At 38.3% G+C, this 15,005-nt stretch overlaps 1 protein-coding gene across 4 annotated transcripts in view; it reads left to right on the top strand.

Moving 5' to 3' along the window:
* Positions 1-15,005, top strand: part of Ubr5 (ubiquitin protein ligase E3 component n-recognin 5) — a 124,937-nt gene that overhangs the window by 24,733 nt on the left and 85,199 nt on the right. For all 4 annotated transcript variants that reach the window (XM_069991173.1, XM_069991174.1, XM_069991175.1 and 1 more), the window contains exons 2-5: positions 7,064-7,108; positions 7,806-7,887; positions 8,306-8,382; positions 10,167-10,286. In XM_069991173.1, the coding sequence (XP_069847274.1) occupies positions 7,064-7,108; positions 7,806-7,887; positions 8,306-8,382; positions 10,167-10,286 (324 nt within the window). The remainder of the gene's footprint in view (positions 1-7,063; positions 7,109-7,805; positions 7,888-8,305; positions 8,383-10,166; positions 10,287-15,005) is intronic.

Here is a 15,005-nt window from a genome sequence, read left to right as displayed (position 1 = left end):
GCTCAGTGGTAGAGTGCTTGCCTTGCATGACTGAGGCCCTGGGTTCGAATCCTCAGCACCACATAAGCAAAAAGAAAAAAGCCGGAAGTGTGCTGTGGCTCAAGTGGTAGAGTGCTAGCCTTGAGCTGAAGAGCTGAGGGACAGCACCCAGGCCCAGGCCCCACAACCGGACCTAAAAAAAAAAAGTTAACAAAACATGGTTCTTGCCTTCACAGAGTTTGTTGGGCATTGAAGGAGACAAATATTTAATTGGACAAATAATAGCAGTTTAAGAAATGCTGTGGAGGAAGGTAGGTCCTAGGTATAATAGAATTCAGAAGACTGCTTAATTTAGTCTGGAATGAGTTAAGGTTTCCTAGTAGCTGGATATGTGGAAAGCTGTGGCAGTGTAGTTATGATAGCCTGGGGAATAGGTATGTGGAAAAAAAAATATGGGAGAGTAGTTTGCTAGGACAACTTAGTTAAGGAATTGTGATAGGATAGAGATCTTTGGAGTATAGGTTGTTTATTGAAGAAAGATGAGATTAAAGATACATTATAAGGACAAGAAGAGAAAAATCTCTTTGTGAGACATAAACTAATACACAAGAACAAAGAGTTACAGTACATTTACAGATTTCTATTTCTAAAGAATTCCCAAGCCGGGCGCTGGTGGCTCACGCCTGTAATTCTAGCTACTCAGGAGGCTGAGATCTGAGGATCGCGGTTCAAAGCCAGCCCGGGCAGGAGAGACCGTGAGACTCCTATCTCCAATAAACCACCAGAAAACCGGAAGTGGCGCTGTAGCTCAAGTGGTAGAGCGCTCGCCTTGAGCTGAAGAGCGGAGGGACAGCGCCCAGGCCCAGAGTTTAGGCCCCACGACCGACAAAAAAAAAAAAAAAAGAATTCCCAGACTTAGCAGTCATTCCTTGGATCCTCAGATTCTTGCCATCACAGGATTCAAATTGGGCTTTATTTAGTTGGGCTGTCAGACTTGGCAGATCTGAAGGTTGAAGTATATCATGCTATAAAAAATAAGAGTTTAGGAATATTGATAATAGCTGTAATTTAGCCTGTATTTAAGTGATTGGTTCTTTCTAAGGCACATGACAAAGTTACCTTTTTGGGGGAGGAGGTGCTGGTCCTGGGGCTTGCACTCAGGGCCTAGGTCCTGTCCCTTAGCTTCTTTTGCTCAAAGCTAGTGAGTGCTCTACCACTTGAGCTACAGTTCCACCTCTTGCTTTTTTGGTGGTCAATTGGAGATAAAGAGTCTCATGGACATTTCCTCCCCAAGCTGACTTGAATCCTGATTCTCAGATCTCCTAAGAGCCACCTACACCTGGCCTACAAACTTACCTTAATCCTTGTTTATGCAACAGAACCTTGAGAAGCACAGATTGGTAGTTCTGTTTCCATTTAACAGTTTGAGAAACTTAAGTCCAACCAAAGTTGGCAGAACCAGATAACAGTAGGGAGGGGCCTTTTGCTTGTTTTGTTTGACACTATTGTGCACTCTCAGTTCACTGTAATACCCCTTACAAGAGTGTAGGTATAGCGGCTCTGGATCTATGTAGCAAACATCTGCCATTTTCATCCTTGTTAATAAAAGGTCAACAAAAAGCTGTCTTAATAGGTCTTATTCAAAGAAATTCTTCAGAACCTAGCGACATCAAGATCTGTGGTCAGGCAGATAACCTTTTATAGAAAACTAGATTTCATTATAGGTATTTTATTTCACTGTATAGTTCTCTATCAAAAGATCAAAGTGTGCAGTTATCTCTTGAGACATTTTGTGTATAGAGCTAAAAGTAGGTTTGTAATGATTTTGAATACATTATCTGCATTTGGCAGATGCTTTAACATGAATGAAGTTGAAGGTATTCAGAGTGGATTTGGCATAAAGGTGAAGAAATGCCAAATGTTTTCTCTTGAAATTTTGGCTGGTGCTGTCCTTTTTTAGTGATGAGAGCTCTAAAGACATCTTCTTACTCAGTTAGCACAGTTCCATTCATGCGTGCGTGTATAGTTTTCCGGTTAAAATGAAGCTAGACAAGACAGGAAGGCTTAGGAAGTTAACAAGAATTATGCATAAAAGACGGTGCCTTTTATCTTTTCCTACCAAATTTCTTCTTGTCCATTTGGCATGTGTATTTTCCTTTTCCTGTTTTGAATGAAAACAACATGGTTGATTTTGCTTCAAAGGAAAATGGCTTTTTATAAAATTCAGTACTTCTTAGTTCCAAGAGATGTTTTTTGCAAATGGCATAATAGTTTGGGATTTGGTCTCCTTTCACTTTATTATGAAAAATCTCATTCATGATACTGCATAGGAATTTACAGATTAGGGGATGAATTATTTGTAGGCATAATACAATTTTTCTTGTACTTCGCAGAGTTTTCTCTATAACTTGGATTTTGCCATTTTTAATACAAATCTTTTGAAGTTTCAACTGAAAATCATTTTAGTAGGAGTAGTTTAAAGGGTTCAGATTTAGAAGATACCTATCATTTTATAAATTTATAATAATTTATGTAGAATTTAAGTTTTGGTCATAAGTCCATCTTGGAGGTAAATGTTCTATGTCATTTAGGGTAAAGTAAAAGTTAATGTAAGTGATTACCTGCCATCTTTATAAGTAAAGTCCTATGTATGTAAAGTGCTGACAGATGAATTTTTTTTTCTGTACAAAAGCCATTATGTGTATGGCTTGTAGTCATAAAGTTAGATGTTTGCTACTAAGCACAGTTTTCTTTCATTAGGAAACAAATCAGTAGAATTTATGTGGCTAATGTAGCCAAAAGGAAAGAAAGAAAATGTGGTTAAGCTGGCGACTGAGCAAAGATTCTTTAGAAATGAAACTACATGCTGAAATCTAAGTTATAGGACTGATCTGATTACTGTTTAGTAAGGAAATATTCTTTCTCAGTGGGTGGAGAAGTAATCCTTTATTAGCTGTCCCTAAACCATAAGCATCTAAGAGTCTCCACTAGGGTATGATATAAGTTTAGTTGCTAAATATCTACCAGATTATTTACAAAATCTCCCATTTTTAAGTGTTGGCCAAGAATCTTAAAAACATTTGAAATAGGATATGGCTCTATTAAAGTGTATCTGTAAACTGGCAATTTGTGACTTCTGTTTAATGCCATCTTTCTCTGTCTTAGCTTGCTCCTCCCTCCCTTCATTTCTTCGTTTCTTCCTTTTTTTTCTCTCTTCCCTTTCTTTCCTTTTTCTTTTTCTTTTTTTGTGGGGGTGGGGGAGGAGGTGAGGTAACTAGCATTTAAACTTGGGGTCTTGTACTTCATTTTCCTAGGCTGGTGCTCTGCCTGAGCCATGCCGCCAACCCTAAGCCTCTTAAGCAGGTTTGTTTGCATTCTTCTTGTTCCTACTGCCTGCCTCACTTACATTGAAAAATATTGGTTGTTAGTATAACTGTTGTAAAATTTCTTTTTTGGGTAAACTCTTGCTTAGCCTTTTGTCTCAAAGCTGGCACTCATCACTTGAGCCACACTTCTACTTCTGGTATTTTTTTATTTTTTTATTTTTTTTTTCCTGGTTAACTGGACATATGAGTCTCTTATTTGTTGAGGCTAGCTTTGAACTGTGATTATCAAGCTTCTTTTTTTTTCTGGTTGTGGGGCTTAAATTCTGGGCCTGGGTGCTGTCCCTCAGCTCTTCAGCTCAAGGTCAGCACTCTACCACTTGAGCCGCAGCACCACTTCTGGATTTCTGGTGGTTAATTGGAAATAAAAGTGTCACGAACTTTTCCTGCCCAGGCTGGCTTTGAACCAGGGTCCTCAGATCTCAGCCTCCTGAGTAGCTAGGATTACAGGCATGAGCCACAGTCGCCCAGTAACAGTCACTTCATGAAAACAACTGATGGTACTTGAGCTTGTAAGCAGATATATTTCAAGGTTTTCAAAAACTTTTGAGAAACCTGTGTTCACGGTGAGTTTAGCATTTTAGGTTGATCATATTGGCAAATAAAATCTTGAATTTCATTTGCGGAAGTTAGAAAACTGGTATTTTCCAATGTATGCTCTTACAATAGATTGATGTGTGAGTAAAAGATTTATTCAGAATTCATTGAGAAATTATTAGTTACTGAGTTTTGATGTTTAGGCAGAAACACAGATGGCTAGAATATAAAGTTGAAGTCAAGGTCTGATAGTGCTGATTGTAAGTGCTAATTCTGTATAAACATACACAATACACACACATATCCATCCTCTTCAGATCCAGTTGCTTTTTATATATTGTAAGAATTTTGGGCCTGTGAAGCGCCAGAGATAATTCATACTGATGAGAATTAGTGTTATGTAATGTAATGTAATTCTGGAGTAGATTAGCTAGAAGAAAACCCTAGATAACTCACTGGGTATTGTTTCTGTTAAACTGGTATACTTTTCAGATGTGATTTAGGGCAGTATGGGTTTTTGGGTTAGAAAATTCATTATTAACAAGAACCATTTTTATTATGGAATTAGTAGCCTGGAATTTGCTCTTGAGTTCCTATTTGCTAGTTTATTTTAGTTTTGTAGATAATAATAAACTGAAATGATATTTGGAGCCCAGGAATAAAAATTTAATTGTTAGTCTCATTATTACTTAATTTTGCTTAAAAAAAAAAAGCATTGATGGCTCACACCTGTAACTCAGGAGGCTGAGATCTGAGGATCACAGTTCAAAGCCAGCCCGGGCAGGAAAGTCGGTGAGAGTCATCTCCAGTAAACCACCAGAAAACTGGAAGTGGTGCTGTGGCTCAAGTGGCTAGCCTTGAGCTGAAGAGCTGAGCGCCCAGGCCCAGAGTTCAAGCCCCATGACTGACCCCCCCCCCAAAAAAAAGGAAAAGCTGTATATTTCCTCAGTCTGTCATTTTGTGAAAACTCTAGAGATAACTTCAGACTAGTAAAAAAGAATTGGGTTAGTTGTGTTCTAGTGAGTGACGAGATACTTTCCGATGTGTCACTATTACGGCTTTTGGCAATTAAAACCTTTCTCTATACTCCATCTACACTTCCTGAAAAGTTTTGTAAATTACTCATAGTAAATGTGTCACTGAAGTGGGTGTTTTCTGCCTCAAGGCTACTGTTAGTCTTTGAACAGAGGGTCCAGTTTGTCTTTGTTTTTTAGTCAGCTTTCTCCCACAGCTGATGTTCCACAGTGCATTACTCTTATCGTGACTTGAAATATAGAAGTGTACTTTGTAAATAAACAAACTAGAATTTAGTAAGAAGACCATAACCTGTCAGGACCAATAAAACATGTTTTGTTACTGAAAGTAACACTGGACTACAAAAATAAAAATGCATTATTTTATTATGGACTATAAATAACACATGATCAGATGTTCTTTGGGAGTGAGGATAAAGTTAACCAGTGAGTATCTGTACTTACCAAAGAAATTAAATAGACCATCATTTGAAAGTTCTTGTAGCCATTGAATGCAGTTTGGTGCCAGACAGTTAAAATTCAAGTTTTTAAACAGTACTCAGGAATTGAATGGAGGATAGAGCTTACAGGGTAAGGTAAAAGGACAATGATTCATATTTAGTGCTTCTTGAAGTAAACAGTTATTTACCAAGAATGTATGACTTGGGGCAGCTTTTAAATCTTAAATTTTTGTACAAATGATTAAAATTTGATTTCCTTCTCTCCCTCTCCCCCCCCCCTTTTTTTTTTGTCGGTCGTGGGGCCTGAACTCTGGGCCTTGGCGCTGTTCCTCAGCTCTTCAGCTCAAGGCAGGCGCTCTACCGCTTGAGCCACAGCGCCACTTCCGATTTTCAAGTGGTTTATTGGAGATAAGAGTCTCACGGACTTTCCTGCCTAGGCTGGCTTTGAAATGCTATGCTTAGATCTCAGCCTCCTGAGTAGCTAGGATTACAGACGTGAGCCACTGGCGTCTGGTGCTTTCCATTATTTTTGATGTGAATGGGGCCTTGGGTTCGATTCCTCAGCACCACATAAGCAGAAAAGGCTGGAAGTGGTGCTGTGGCTCAAGTGTAGATGCTAGCCTTGAGCTGAAGAGCTGAGGGACAGTGCCTAGGCCCAGAGTTCAGGCCCACGACTGACCAAAACAAAACAAAACAAAAAATGTTGCCTCCTGTCTGTGGTTCACACCTATAATCCTGGCTACTCAGGAGGCTGAGATCTGAGAATTGTGGTTTGAAGCTAACCCATGTAGGAGTTTGTGAGAGTCCAATTAACTGCCAAGAAAGCCAGAAGTGGAGCTGTGGCTCAACTATTAATAGAATGCTAATCTTGAGCAAAAAAAGACCAGGAACAGTGCCCAAACTCTTGAGTTCTAGCCCTGGGCTGGCACATGCATACTCACAGAAAATGTATATATTTGAATTACTTTCTTAGGTTAATTTAGGTTTAGATTAACTTCCTTAGGTTAATTGAGCTGAGTATCACAGTGTTTAATATTCAATACTGTTTCCTTGAAGGAAACAGCAAAATCATATCTGGTAATATGAATTAATATCTCTTTGTTACATGGTCCTTTGAGATTTTCTAACTATGTTCAATACTTCTAGAAATGGAGCTCTTATCCTTAATTTTTAGTCAGGACAGCGAGACTATTCAGTATTGAGTTATAAGGCCCTTCAGGAAGTTGAGACTATGGTTGATTAGGATTTTGGTATTTTCCCCCCATTATATTAAAATTCTTAACTCTCAAGATTTTTATTCTATGATATCCATATATATTCAAGAATTTCTTTTGGCATAGATAGCAGGGGTTTTTTTTGTTTGTTTGTTTTTGTTTTCATCTGTCCTTTGAATCATTTGGTATTGATTCAAGTGCCAAGCTCTACTGACACTGGTAGAAACTCTAGAAACTTAATTTCTTCAAATATACAGTGGTACTAACAATTATTGTTAATGAAGTTGCTAGTGGTGAAAAGGAAGTGAAAGTTTGCTCGGGATCTTTTTGGAACAAAAGCAAAAATATATAAATATCTTGCCATAGCAATGGTTTTTATGTGCTACTATTGGAAATCAGCCAAAATGCTACAATGTTTGTTAGAAAAGAATTTGCTTACAAAGGATTTGCACATGTGTTTTATTAATTTTTTTAAGGTTACGAGAAGTTTCAGAGAAACTGAACAAATATAATTTAAACAGGTAAGAATATTAAGATACTTTATTATTATTTTTTTATATAAGATAGCTTAAATGTAGACTTTCTTTTCAGTGCTGTTGATTGAACCCAGGCCCTTGTGCATGTTAGGTAAGTGTAAATATTTACTGAATTTATATTCTTAACCCATGATATTTTTATTCTGATTTAAAAAATGAGTTTTGTAGAAAACTACTCATTTAGCCAGTAGTCTAATATATCTGAGTATGACTAATTACTAATTTCACTATCAACTTTCTACAAGTTGGGTTCAGTTTGAATTATAGTTTCTATTCATACTGGATTTTAAACCATCTAGCATACCGTGGAGCTGTAGTAATTATGGGGGTATCATAACTATGTTTTTAATTATTGCTTTACAGTATTAGATTCTTTTAAAAAACAGACTTTGCCAACTTTTTTCTTTTGCTAGTGGAATTTAAGAAACGACTAAAATGTGTTTACCATTTAGGAAGTAATTTTAGCGGGGTGCTGGTGGCTCACACCTGTAATCCTAACTTCAGGAGGCTGAGATTTGAGGCTTGTGTTTTAAAGCTAGACTGCTCAGTAAAGTTTGTGATACTCTGTCTCCAAATAACCACCAAAAAGGTGGAAGTAGAGGTGTGGTTGAAGTGGTACAAGCTCCTGCATACACCAAAAAGATTTTACTTATATACATTTTTTTTCTTTTCTGTTCCCTAGCCATCCCCCTTTGAATGTATTGGAGCAGGCTACTATTAAACAGTGTGTGGTGGGACCAAATCATGCTGCTTTTCTTCTTGAGGTAAACTACTTATTCAGAGTAGAGAAATAAAAACCAAACAGTTAAAATATATAAATGTGCATCATTCTTTTAACTATGGAAAATAATAGTTACTTTAGGAGAGTTTTTCAAAAATCATTTCTTTCCTTCTTATATAAATTCTCTGGCCTACAGTAGGTGTAAATGATTTATTTGAGCTTGAAGTAGTTAATAATAGATGGGGAAGATACTGAAATCCAGTTAATTCTTTACTCTGGATTCTGTCAAATTGAGATGCTTTGAACTTTTTTCTTGGCGATACCTGTATATTTTAATTCCCCAACTCAGATTTCAGCACATTTTGTTGTCTTCTCAGTTCACATAGATAGGTAAAGCCTATGCTTATTTTGTACATTCAAATTTTAATACATACTGGGAAATTTCTTCTGTTTGCTTTTAGGATGGTAGAGTTTGCAGGATTGGTTTTTCAGTACAGCCAGATAGATTGGAATTGGGTAAACCTGATAATAATGATGGGTAAGACATTGTTTTTTTGTGTGCTTGCTTCATTGTGTGTGTGTGTGTGTGTGTGTGTGTGTGTGTGTGTGTGTGTACGTGTGCTTGTGTACGTGTGTACACAGTATATCACTTCGTGTTTATTAGCTTATATGAGTTACATAGGGATAGATTTCATTGTTATCTTTCCACATGTATTTACAATTATCCCAATCGATTTAAGCCCCATCACCTTGTCCCTTCCCCAAACAATTTCAACAGGTTTTTATTGTTACAGTTTTATAGTTACAGTTACCAGTTTTAGTTTGTATTCAACTGCCTTCATCCCCTTTGTTAGCCCAATCCCCTCTTGCTAGTACCTACCCAAAAATTTGTTTCTCCCCCTACTTCTCCCATTCCTCTATTGACCAATAACTTTCTTGAGATTTTTTAAATGCTTTTTCAAATAAACTTGTATTGCATTACAGAATTATTTAGTTTGTCTTTATCAAAGTTACTTATTTTCAGAATAATTCACTTTCCTCATCTCCGTTTTCAAAGTATTACCTTAGTTTGATTCATGTTCTTTGTTTATCCATATAATTATATATATGATATATATGTATGTATATGTTTATGAAAGTATTATATAAACCTCTTTTAATCCTGGTAACACTCAAAATTAAAAAATACTGCAAAAAGTTGGATGTTTAAAAATAATAGTGTAATAGTTAGTTTGCATTTTAATTATTAAGCAAGCAGTAGGTTATAGCCAAAAGGTTAGCTTAAAAGTAGAGGGGTTAAGCTGGGTGCCGGTGGCTCACACCTATAATCTTAGCTACTCAGAAGGCTGAGATGTTCAAAGCCAGCCTGGGGAGGCAACTCTGTGTGACTCATATCTCCAATAAACCACTAGAAAACAGGAAATGGTGCTGTGGCACAAGTGGTAGAGCGCTTACCTTGAGCTGAAGAGCACAGGGACAGTGCCCAGGCCCAGAGTTCAAGCCCCACGACCGACCCAAAAAAAAAAAAAAGTAGAGGGGTTAATTATCACTTGACTGGAATATGCTATCTAAAGAAAGATAGTACATATTTTGTTGATACTAAATAAGACCTACTTTCGTATAGAAAAAAAAAATTAAGAGAGGGGTCTTCCTATGATGTTCAGCCTGGTCTTGAACCTCATGGGTTTTAGGGATTCTCCCAACCTTAGCTTCCCAAATAGCTAGGAATGTAAGCATGTACCAGCATGTCTAACTGACTGATAATGATTTTCTACATGATGTTCTTCCTTTTAATATTTCCAAGTTGAAGAACTCAATTTGGAAGCATAGTTACATTTTTTTAAACCATATTTTGTTTTTTAAAAATTATAGCATGTAGGGCTGGGAATGTGGCTTTGTGGCAGAGTGCTTGTCTAGTGTGCATGAAACCTTGCACACTGTGGCTCGAGTTGGTAGAGTTCTGTCTAGCCTTGAGCCAAAGATGCTTAGGGACAGTGACCAGGCCCTAATTTCAAGTCCCAGGAGTGCCCCCTCCCCCCCAAAAAAATTATGGCATGTAAAATAGATGCGAGGTGAGGTATGAAGAGTGTGACTGGATTGCTTCTAAGGAAAACATTAATTTCAAAAATCTAAGGAACAACTTACTCTATTTACTTATAGTTGAATTGTGAAAATAGTTGAACAAGAAGAATGTTAAAGGAATATTTTGAAGGTTACGAAGTTGATGAATATATTCTAGAGCAGCAAGACCTGGAATTCCAGGTTTGATCCTCAGCAGTTTAGAACAGTTCTGTGATTATTCTTTCTCTTGGTCTTTCCTAGGTCAAAGTTGAACAGCAACTCGGGGGCAGGGAGGACTTCAAGGCCTGGTAGGACAAGTGACTCTCCATGGTTTCTCTCAGGGTCTGAGACCCTGGGCAGGCTAGCAGGCAACACCTTGGGGTAAGTTTGTGTTGCATTGAAGACACCAACTGTTCTATACTCTTTTTCTGTCTGCCCTCCTCCCTGCCCTCCTCCCTGCCTCCCTCCCTGCCTCCCTCCCTCTCTCCCTCCCTTCGTTCCTCTGTCCCTGAGTCTCTTTGTGCTTAGGGCTAGCATTCTACAACTTGAGCCACAGTGCCACTTCCAGTTTTGGAGTGGCTAATTGGAGATAAGAGTCTCATGGGGACTTTTCTGCCAGGGCTGGCTTTGAACTGCAATCCTCAGTTCTCATTCTCCTGAGTAGCTAGGATTACAGGCATGAGCCACTGGTTCCTGACATCTTCAATGTTTTCTGGCAATGGAGAGAAGTCTTTCCAAACTTTAGTGTGGGTTCATAGTGTCCCCTCATCAGAAAATAGCTATATAGGTTAATTATAGTTAGCCTATGTTCTTAACCTTTTATAATGTTTACAATTTTGCTTATTTGCTTATGCTATTTAAAGATTAATGGTGTTTTCCCTCCCCTTTCCTCATGGGGTTTGAACTCTGGGCCTTTGTGCTGTCCCGCAGCTCTTTAACTCAAGGCAAGTGCTCTGCCACTTGAGCCACAGCCCCACTTCTGGTTCTCTCTGGTGGTTAATTGGAGAGAAGAGTCTCATGGACTTTTCTGCCAGGGCTGGATTTGAACCGCAATCCTCAGATCTCAGCCTCCTGAGTAGCAAAGATTATTGGTGTGGGCTTCTGGTGCCTGGCTCAAATGATTTTTGTTTTTTGTGATTTATTGGGTAAAAAAAGTCTTAACATTTCTTTCTGGTTCAGAGTCTGATAGTTGTTTCTGATTTTTAAATTAGAAAGTGAGTTCCTCTACCATTTTTTATCTAAAGTTTCTGTATTGTCAAATTAATATACAAATTTGTTGTTGTTGTTTTTGTTAGTTGTGGGGCCTGAACTCTGGGCCTGGGCACTGTCCCTCAGCTCTTCAGCTCAAGGCTAGCACTCTACCACAGTGAGCCACAGTGCCACTTCCAGCTTTTTCTGCTTATGTGGTGCTGAGGAATCGAACCCAGGGCCTCATGCATGCAAGGCAAGCACTCTACCACTGAGACACTTTCCCAGCCCTTAATATACAAATTCTAAGTCAGTTTCTTTTACTTACGTAAAATGGGCATATTTTCTAAGAATACCTTGTTAATGATTACTTAATTGCTAATTTAGTAAAATCATGTATGTTCAAAGACTGACAGATAATGAGCAGCAATTTAAATTATTTTTACATATAATTGAAAGGAAGAAGAAAAGTAATTGTAATGTGCATTAGTAGATAAAGAATAGGACTTACAGATACCCTAAAATTCATCCTCTCTCCCTTTTTTACCTTCCTTCCCTTTTTCCTTCCTTTTTTCCTCCCTCCCTCCTTCCTTCCTTCCCTCCTTTTTTTTTTGAGGGGGGCGGCTGGTCCTGGGCTTGAACTCTGGGCCTAGGTTCTGTCCCTTAGTTGCTTTTGTTCAAGGGGAGAGTGCTCTACCAGTTGAGCCACAGTGCCACTTTCAGCTTTTTTGAGTAGTTTATTGGAGATACGAGTTTCCTGACTGGACTGGTTTTGAACTGCAATCTTCAGATCTCAGCCTCCTGAGTAGCTAGGATTACGGCTACTAGCACCTCCCTATGCTGAACATCATTCAGTTAAATACAATTCTTTAGGTTATTTTTTGCATGCATCAGTTCATTAGCAGGAAATAGCAGTCCTGATCTTTATTTTAAAAATGTTAGGTATCTATCTCTTTTTATCTCATTTATGCAGAGCTAGAGAACAAACCTAAGGCCTTGTTTATGTGAGGTAAGTGCTCTGCTGAGTTATATTCCTAGCTCCTAAATTCTTTCTTCATGCACACAGTTTATGATGAATTCTGAAAACAACATGTGCTAACAAATGACACTTACTTAAGGGAGTAATAGTTATCTATTGTACTTTGTCAAATAATACTTTCTTTAAAGATAAGCAATTCTTGGCCAGGTGCTATGGCTCATGCTTAAAATCCTAGCTACTCCAGATGCTGAGATCTGAGAATTGTGGTTTTAAGCCAGTTCACTTAGGAAATCCCTGAGACTCTTCCCTTAAATAACTACCAACAAGCTGGAAGTGGTGATGTAGCTCAAGAAGTAGAGTGGCAGCCCTGAGCAGAAAACGCTGAGAGTTCCCAGGTTCTGAATTCAGATCCTAGTACTGCCACACACATAGAGAGAAGATAAGCATTTCTTTGTTTATTTCAGTGGTCAGCAAAGTGCAGATTGCAGGCCAACCCCAGCACTACCACTCTGTGTTTACTTAACCACATATAGCTGCTACTTTTGTGTAGTAACAGCTGAGATGAATAATTATGACAAAATGATTTTGGTTAGCTCTCAAAGCCTAGCCAGTTAGTTATCTTTCAGACATTTACAGGAAATAAAATTTTACTGATCAGTGGTTTAGCATATCAGTGTATGTAGTAGCATTTTCCCCCTAGTTGTGTGTTCTTTATGTTTATTTAAGTTCATCTTTTAATTTCAAAATAATCTTACTCTAAGAAAGATTGTAGTTTTAGTATTGGGAGGCTGAGTCACGATGATACAAAGTTTAAAGCCAGCCTGTATATAGGGCCAGAGTCTATCTTAGAACAAACAAACCTACACAAGAACAGCCGAGCAAATTAATAAAAGTTTCTAAAAAGCTACAAAGAGGTCTGAGAATGTGGCTTAGTGGTAGAGTGCATGGCTAGCATGCATGAAGCCCCCTGAGTTTAATTCCTCAGTACCACATACACAGAAAAAGCTGGAGGTGGCATTGTGTCTCAGTGGTAGAGTGCTAGCATTGAGCAAAAAGCAGCTCAAGACAGTGCCCAAGCCCTGTGTTCAAGCCCTGTGTCCCCGCCCCTCATAAAGAAAAAGCTACAAAGGATGCTTTTATATACCTTACTCTAATTTCTCCCAAGATTAGCATCTTATATAGGCATATTATTAAAACCAAGATACTAACATTGATCATTGTTAGATCCACAGAACTTACTCAGATATTTTGCCAGCTGGGCCACTAATACCTTTTACCTATTTTTAGGATTCAATACAGAATTCCTTATTGAATTTAGCTGCAAAGCATCTTTAGTCTCTTCTAATGTCTGTAAACCATCCTGGGTTTTGCGCAGAACCCGATTAATTTGTAAAGCTGATGGTTATACTGTACAGTGTTTAGGTTTGTCTGTTGGTTTCCCATGATTAAATATATGTGATTTTTTTTTTTTAAAGCAGGAATATGGCAGAAGCAGTGATTAGCCTTTCTTTTAGGGTATTAGGTGTCACATGATAATGTCTCTTACTATTGGGGAACAAATTACTTCTGATTATTTGGTTATGGTAGTATTTGTCAGGTTTCCCTACTCTAAGTTGCTATTTTTCCTGTTGTGATTAAAATAAGTTTTTTGTTTGTTTTTTTTGGGCCAGTCCTGGAGCTTGAACTCAGGGCCTTAGGCACTGTCCCTGAGCCTCTCTGCGTTCAAGGCTTGCACTCTACCACTTGAGCCACAGTGCCACTTCCAGCCTTTTCTGTTTATGTGATACTGAGGAATTGAACCCAGGGCTTCATGCATGTTAGCCACAGAGTCTACCACCAAGCCACATTCCCAGCCCATTAAAATGTATTTTATTGGGAGATAACTGAAATTTTATGAATATGCTTTTTATACTTTTCACAGATTTTAATATCTTGATTTTTTTTTCTTGGTCTCAATAAGTTACTATAGTACAGTTGGCCAATTGATTTTTTGTTATTATTAAGGAGTTGTATAAAGGGGTTACAATTCTACACAATAAGTACAGTGCTTCTTGGACAGTGTCATTCTTTCCTTGCTTTCCCGTATTTTCCCCCACTTGTTTTTATCCATAAGCTGCATAAAAACACAGAATTTTTTGAGCCAGGTGTGGGTAGCTCACGTCTGTAATTCTGACTACTCAGGAAGCTAAGATCTAAAAATTGTGACTTGAAGCCAATTTATGTAGAAAAGTCTTTGAGACTCTTTCTCCAATTAACTATGAGAAAGCCAGAAGTGGAGTTGTGCCTCAAGTGGTTAGAATGCTAGCTTTGAGTTAAAAGGCTAAAGGGAAAGCAGAGTGTTGAAGTCCCAGTACTAGCATCTCTCCATCCCCCCAACCCCCCCAGAAAAAAATCATTTCTTGTTAATTGCAACTTGTTCTTTCCTACTTTTCTTTTTGTTTGTTATAGGGTTTGAACTCTGGGCCTGGGTGCTGTCCCTGAGCTCTTCAGCTCAAGGCAAGCGCTCTACCACTTGAGCCACAGTGCTACTTCTGGTTTTCTGGTGGTTAATTGGCGATAAGAGTCTCACGGCTTGCTCCGGCTGGCTTTGAACCGTGATCCTCAGATCTCAGCCTTCTGAGTAGCTAGGATTATAGGCATGAGCCACCACCTCCCTGTTCTTACATATTTTTTTTTCTGTTCAATTATTATTGTGGCCTCATGGATGTTTATTTTATTCCATGAATTATAACTCACTACTGATACTATAACACTTAGCCTCCCAATTTATTTTGTATTTATTTTTTGCCAGTCCTACATTTGGAACTCAGGGCCTAGACACTCTCTGAGCCTCTTTTGCTCAAGGCTGGCACTCTACTACTTGAGCCACAGTGCCACTTCTGTCCTTTTTTGTGTATGTGGTAGTAAGGAATGGAACTCAAGGGTTTCATGCA

The sequence above is a fragment of the Dipodomys merriami genome, unplaced genomic scaffold (genome assembly GCF_024711535.1).
Source record: "Dipodomys merriami isolate MVZ:Mamm:240054 unplaced genomic scaffold, mDipMer1.0.p SCAF_4, whole genome shotgun sequence".
In the NCBI taxonomy this organism is placed as follows: Eukaryota; Metazoa; Chordata; class Mammalia; order Rodentia; family Heteromyidae; genus Dipodomys; species Dipodomys merriami.
This window is presented reverse-complemented; position numbering and strand designations above follow the sequence as displayed.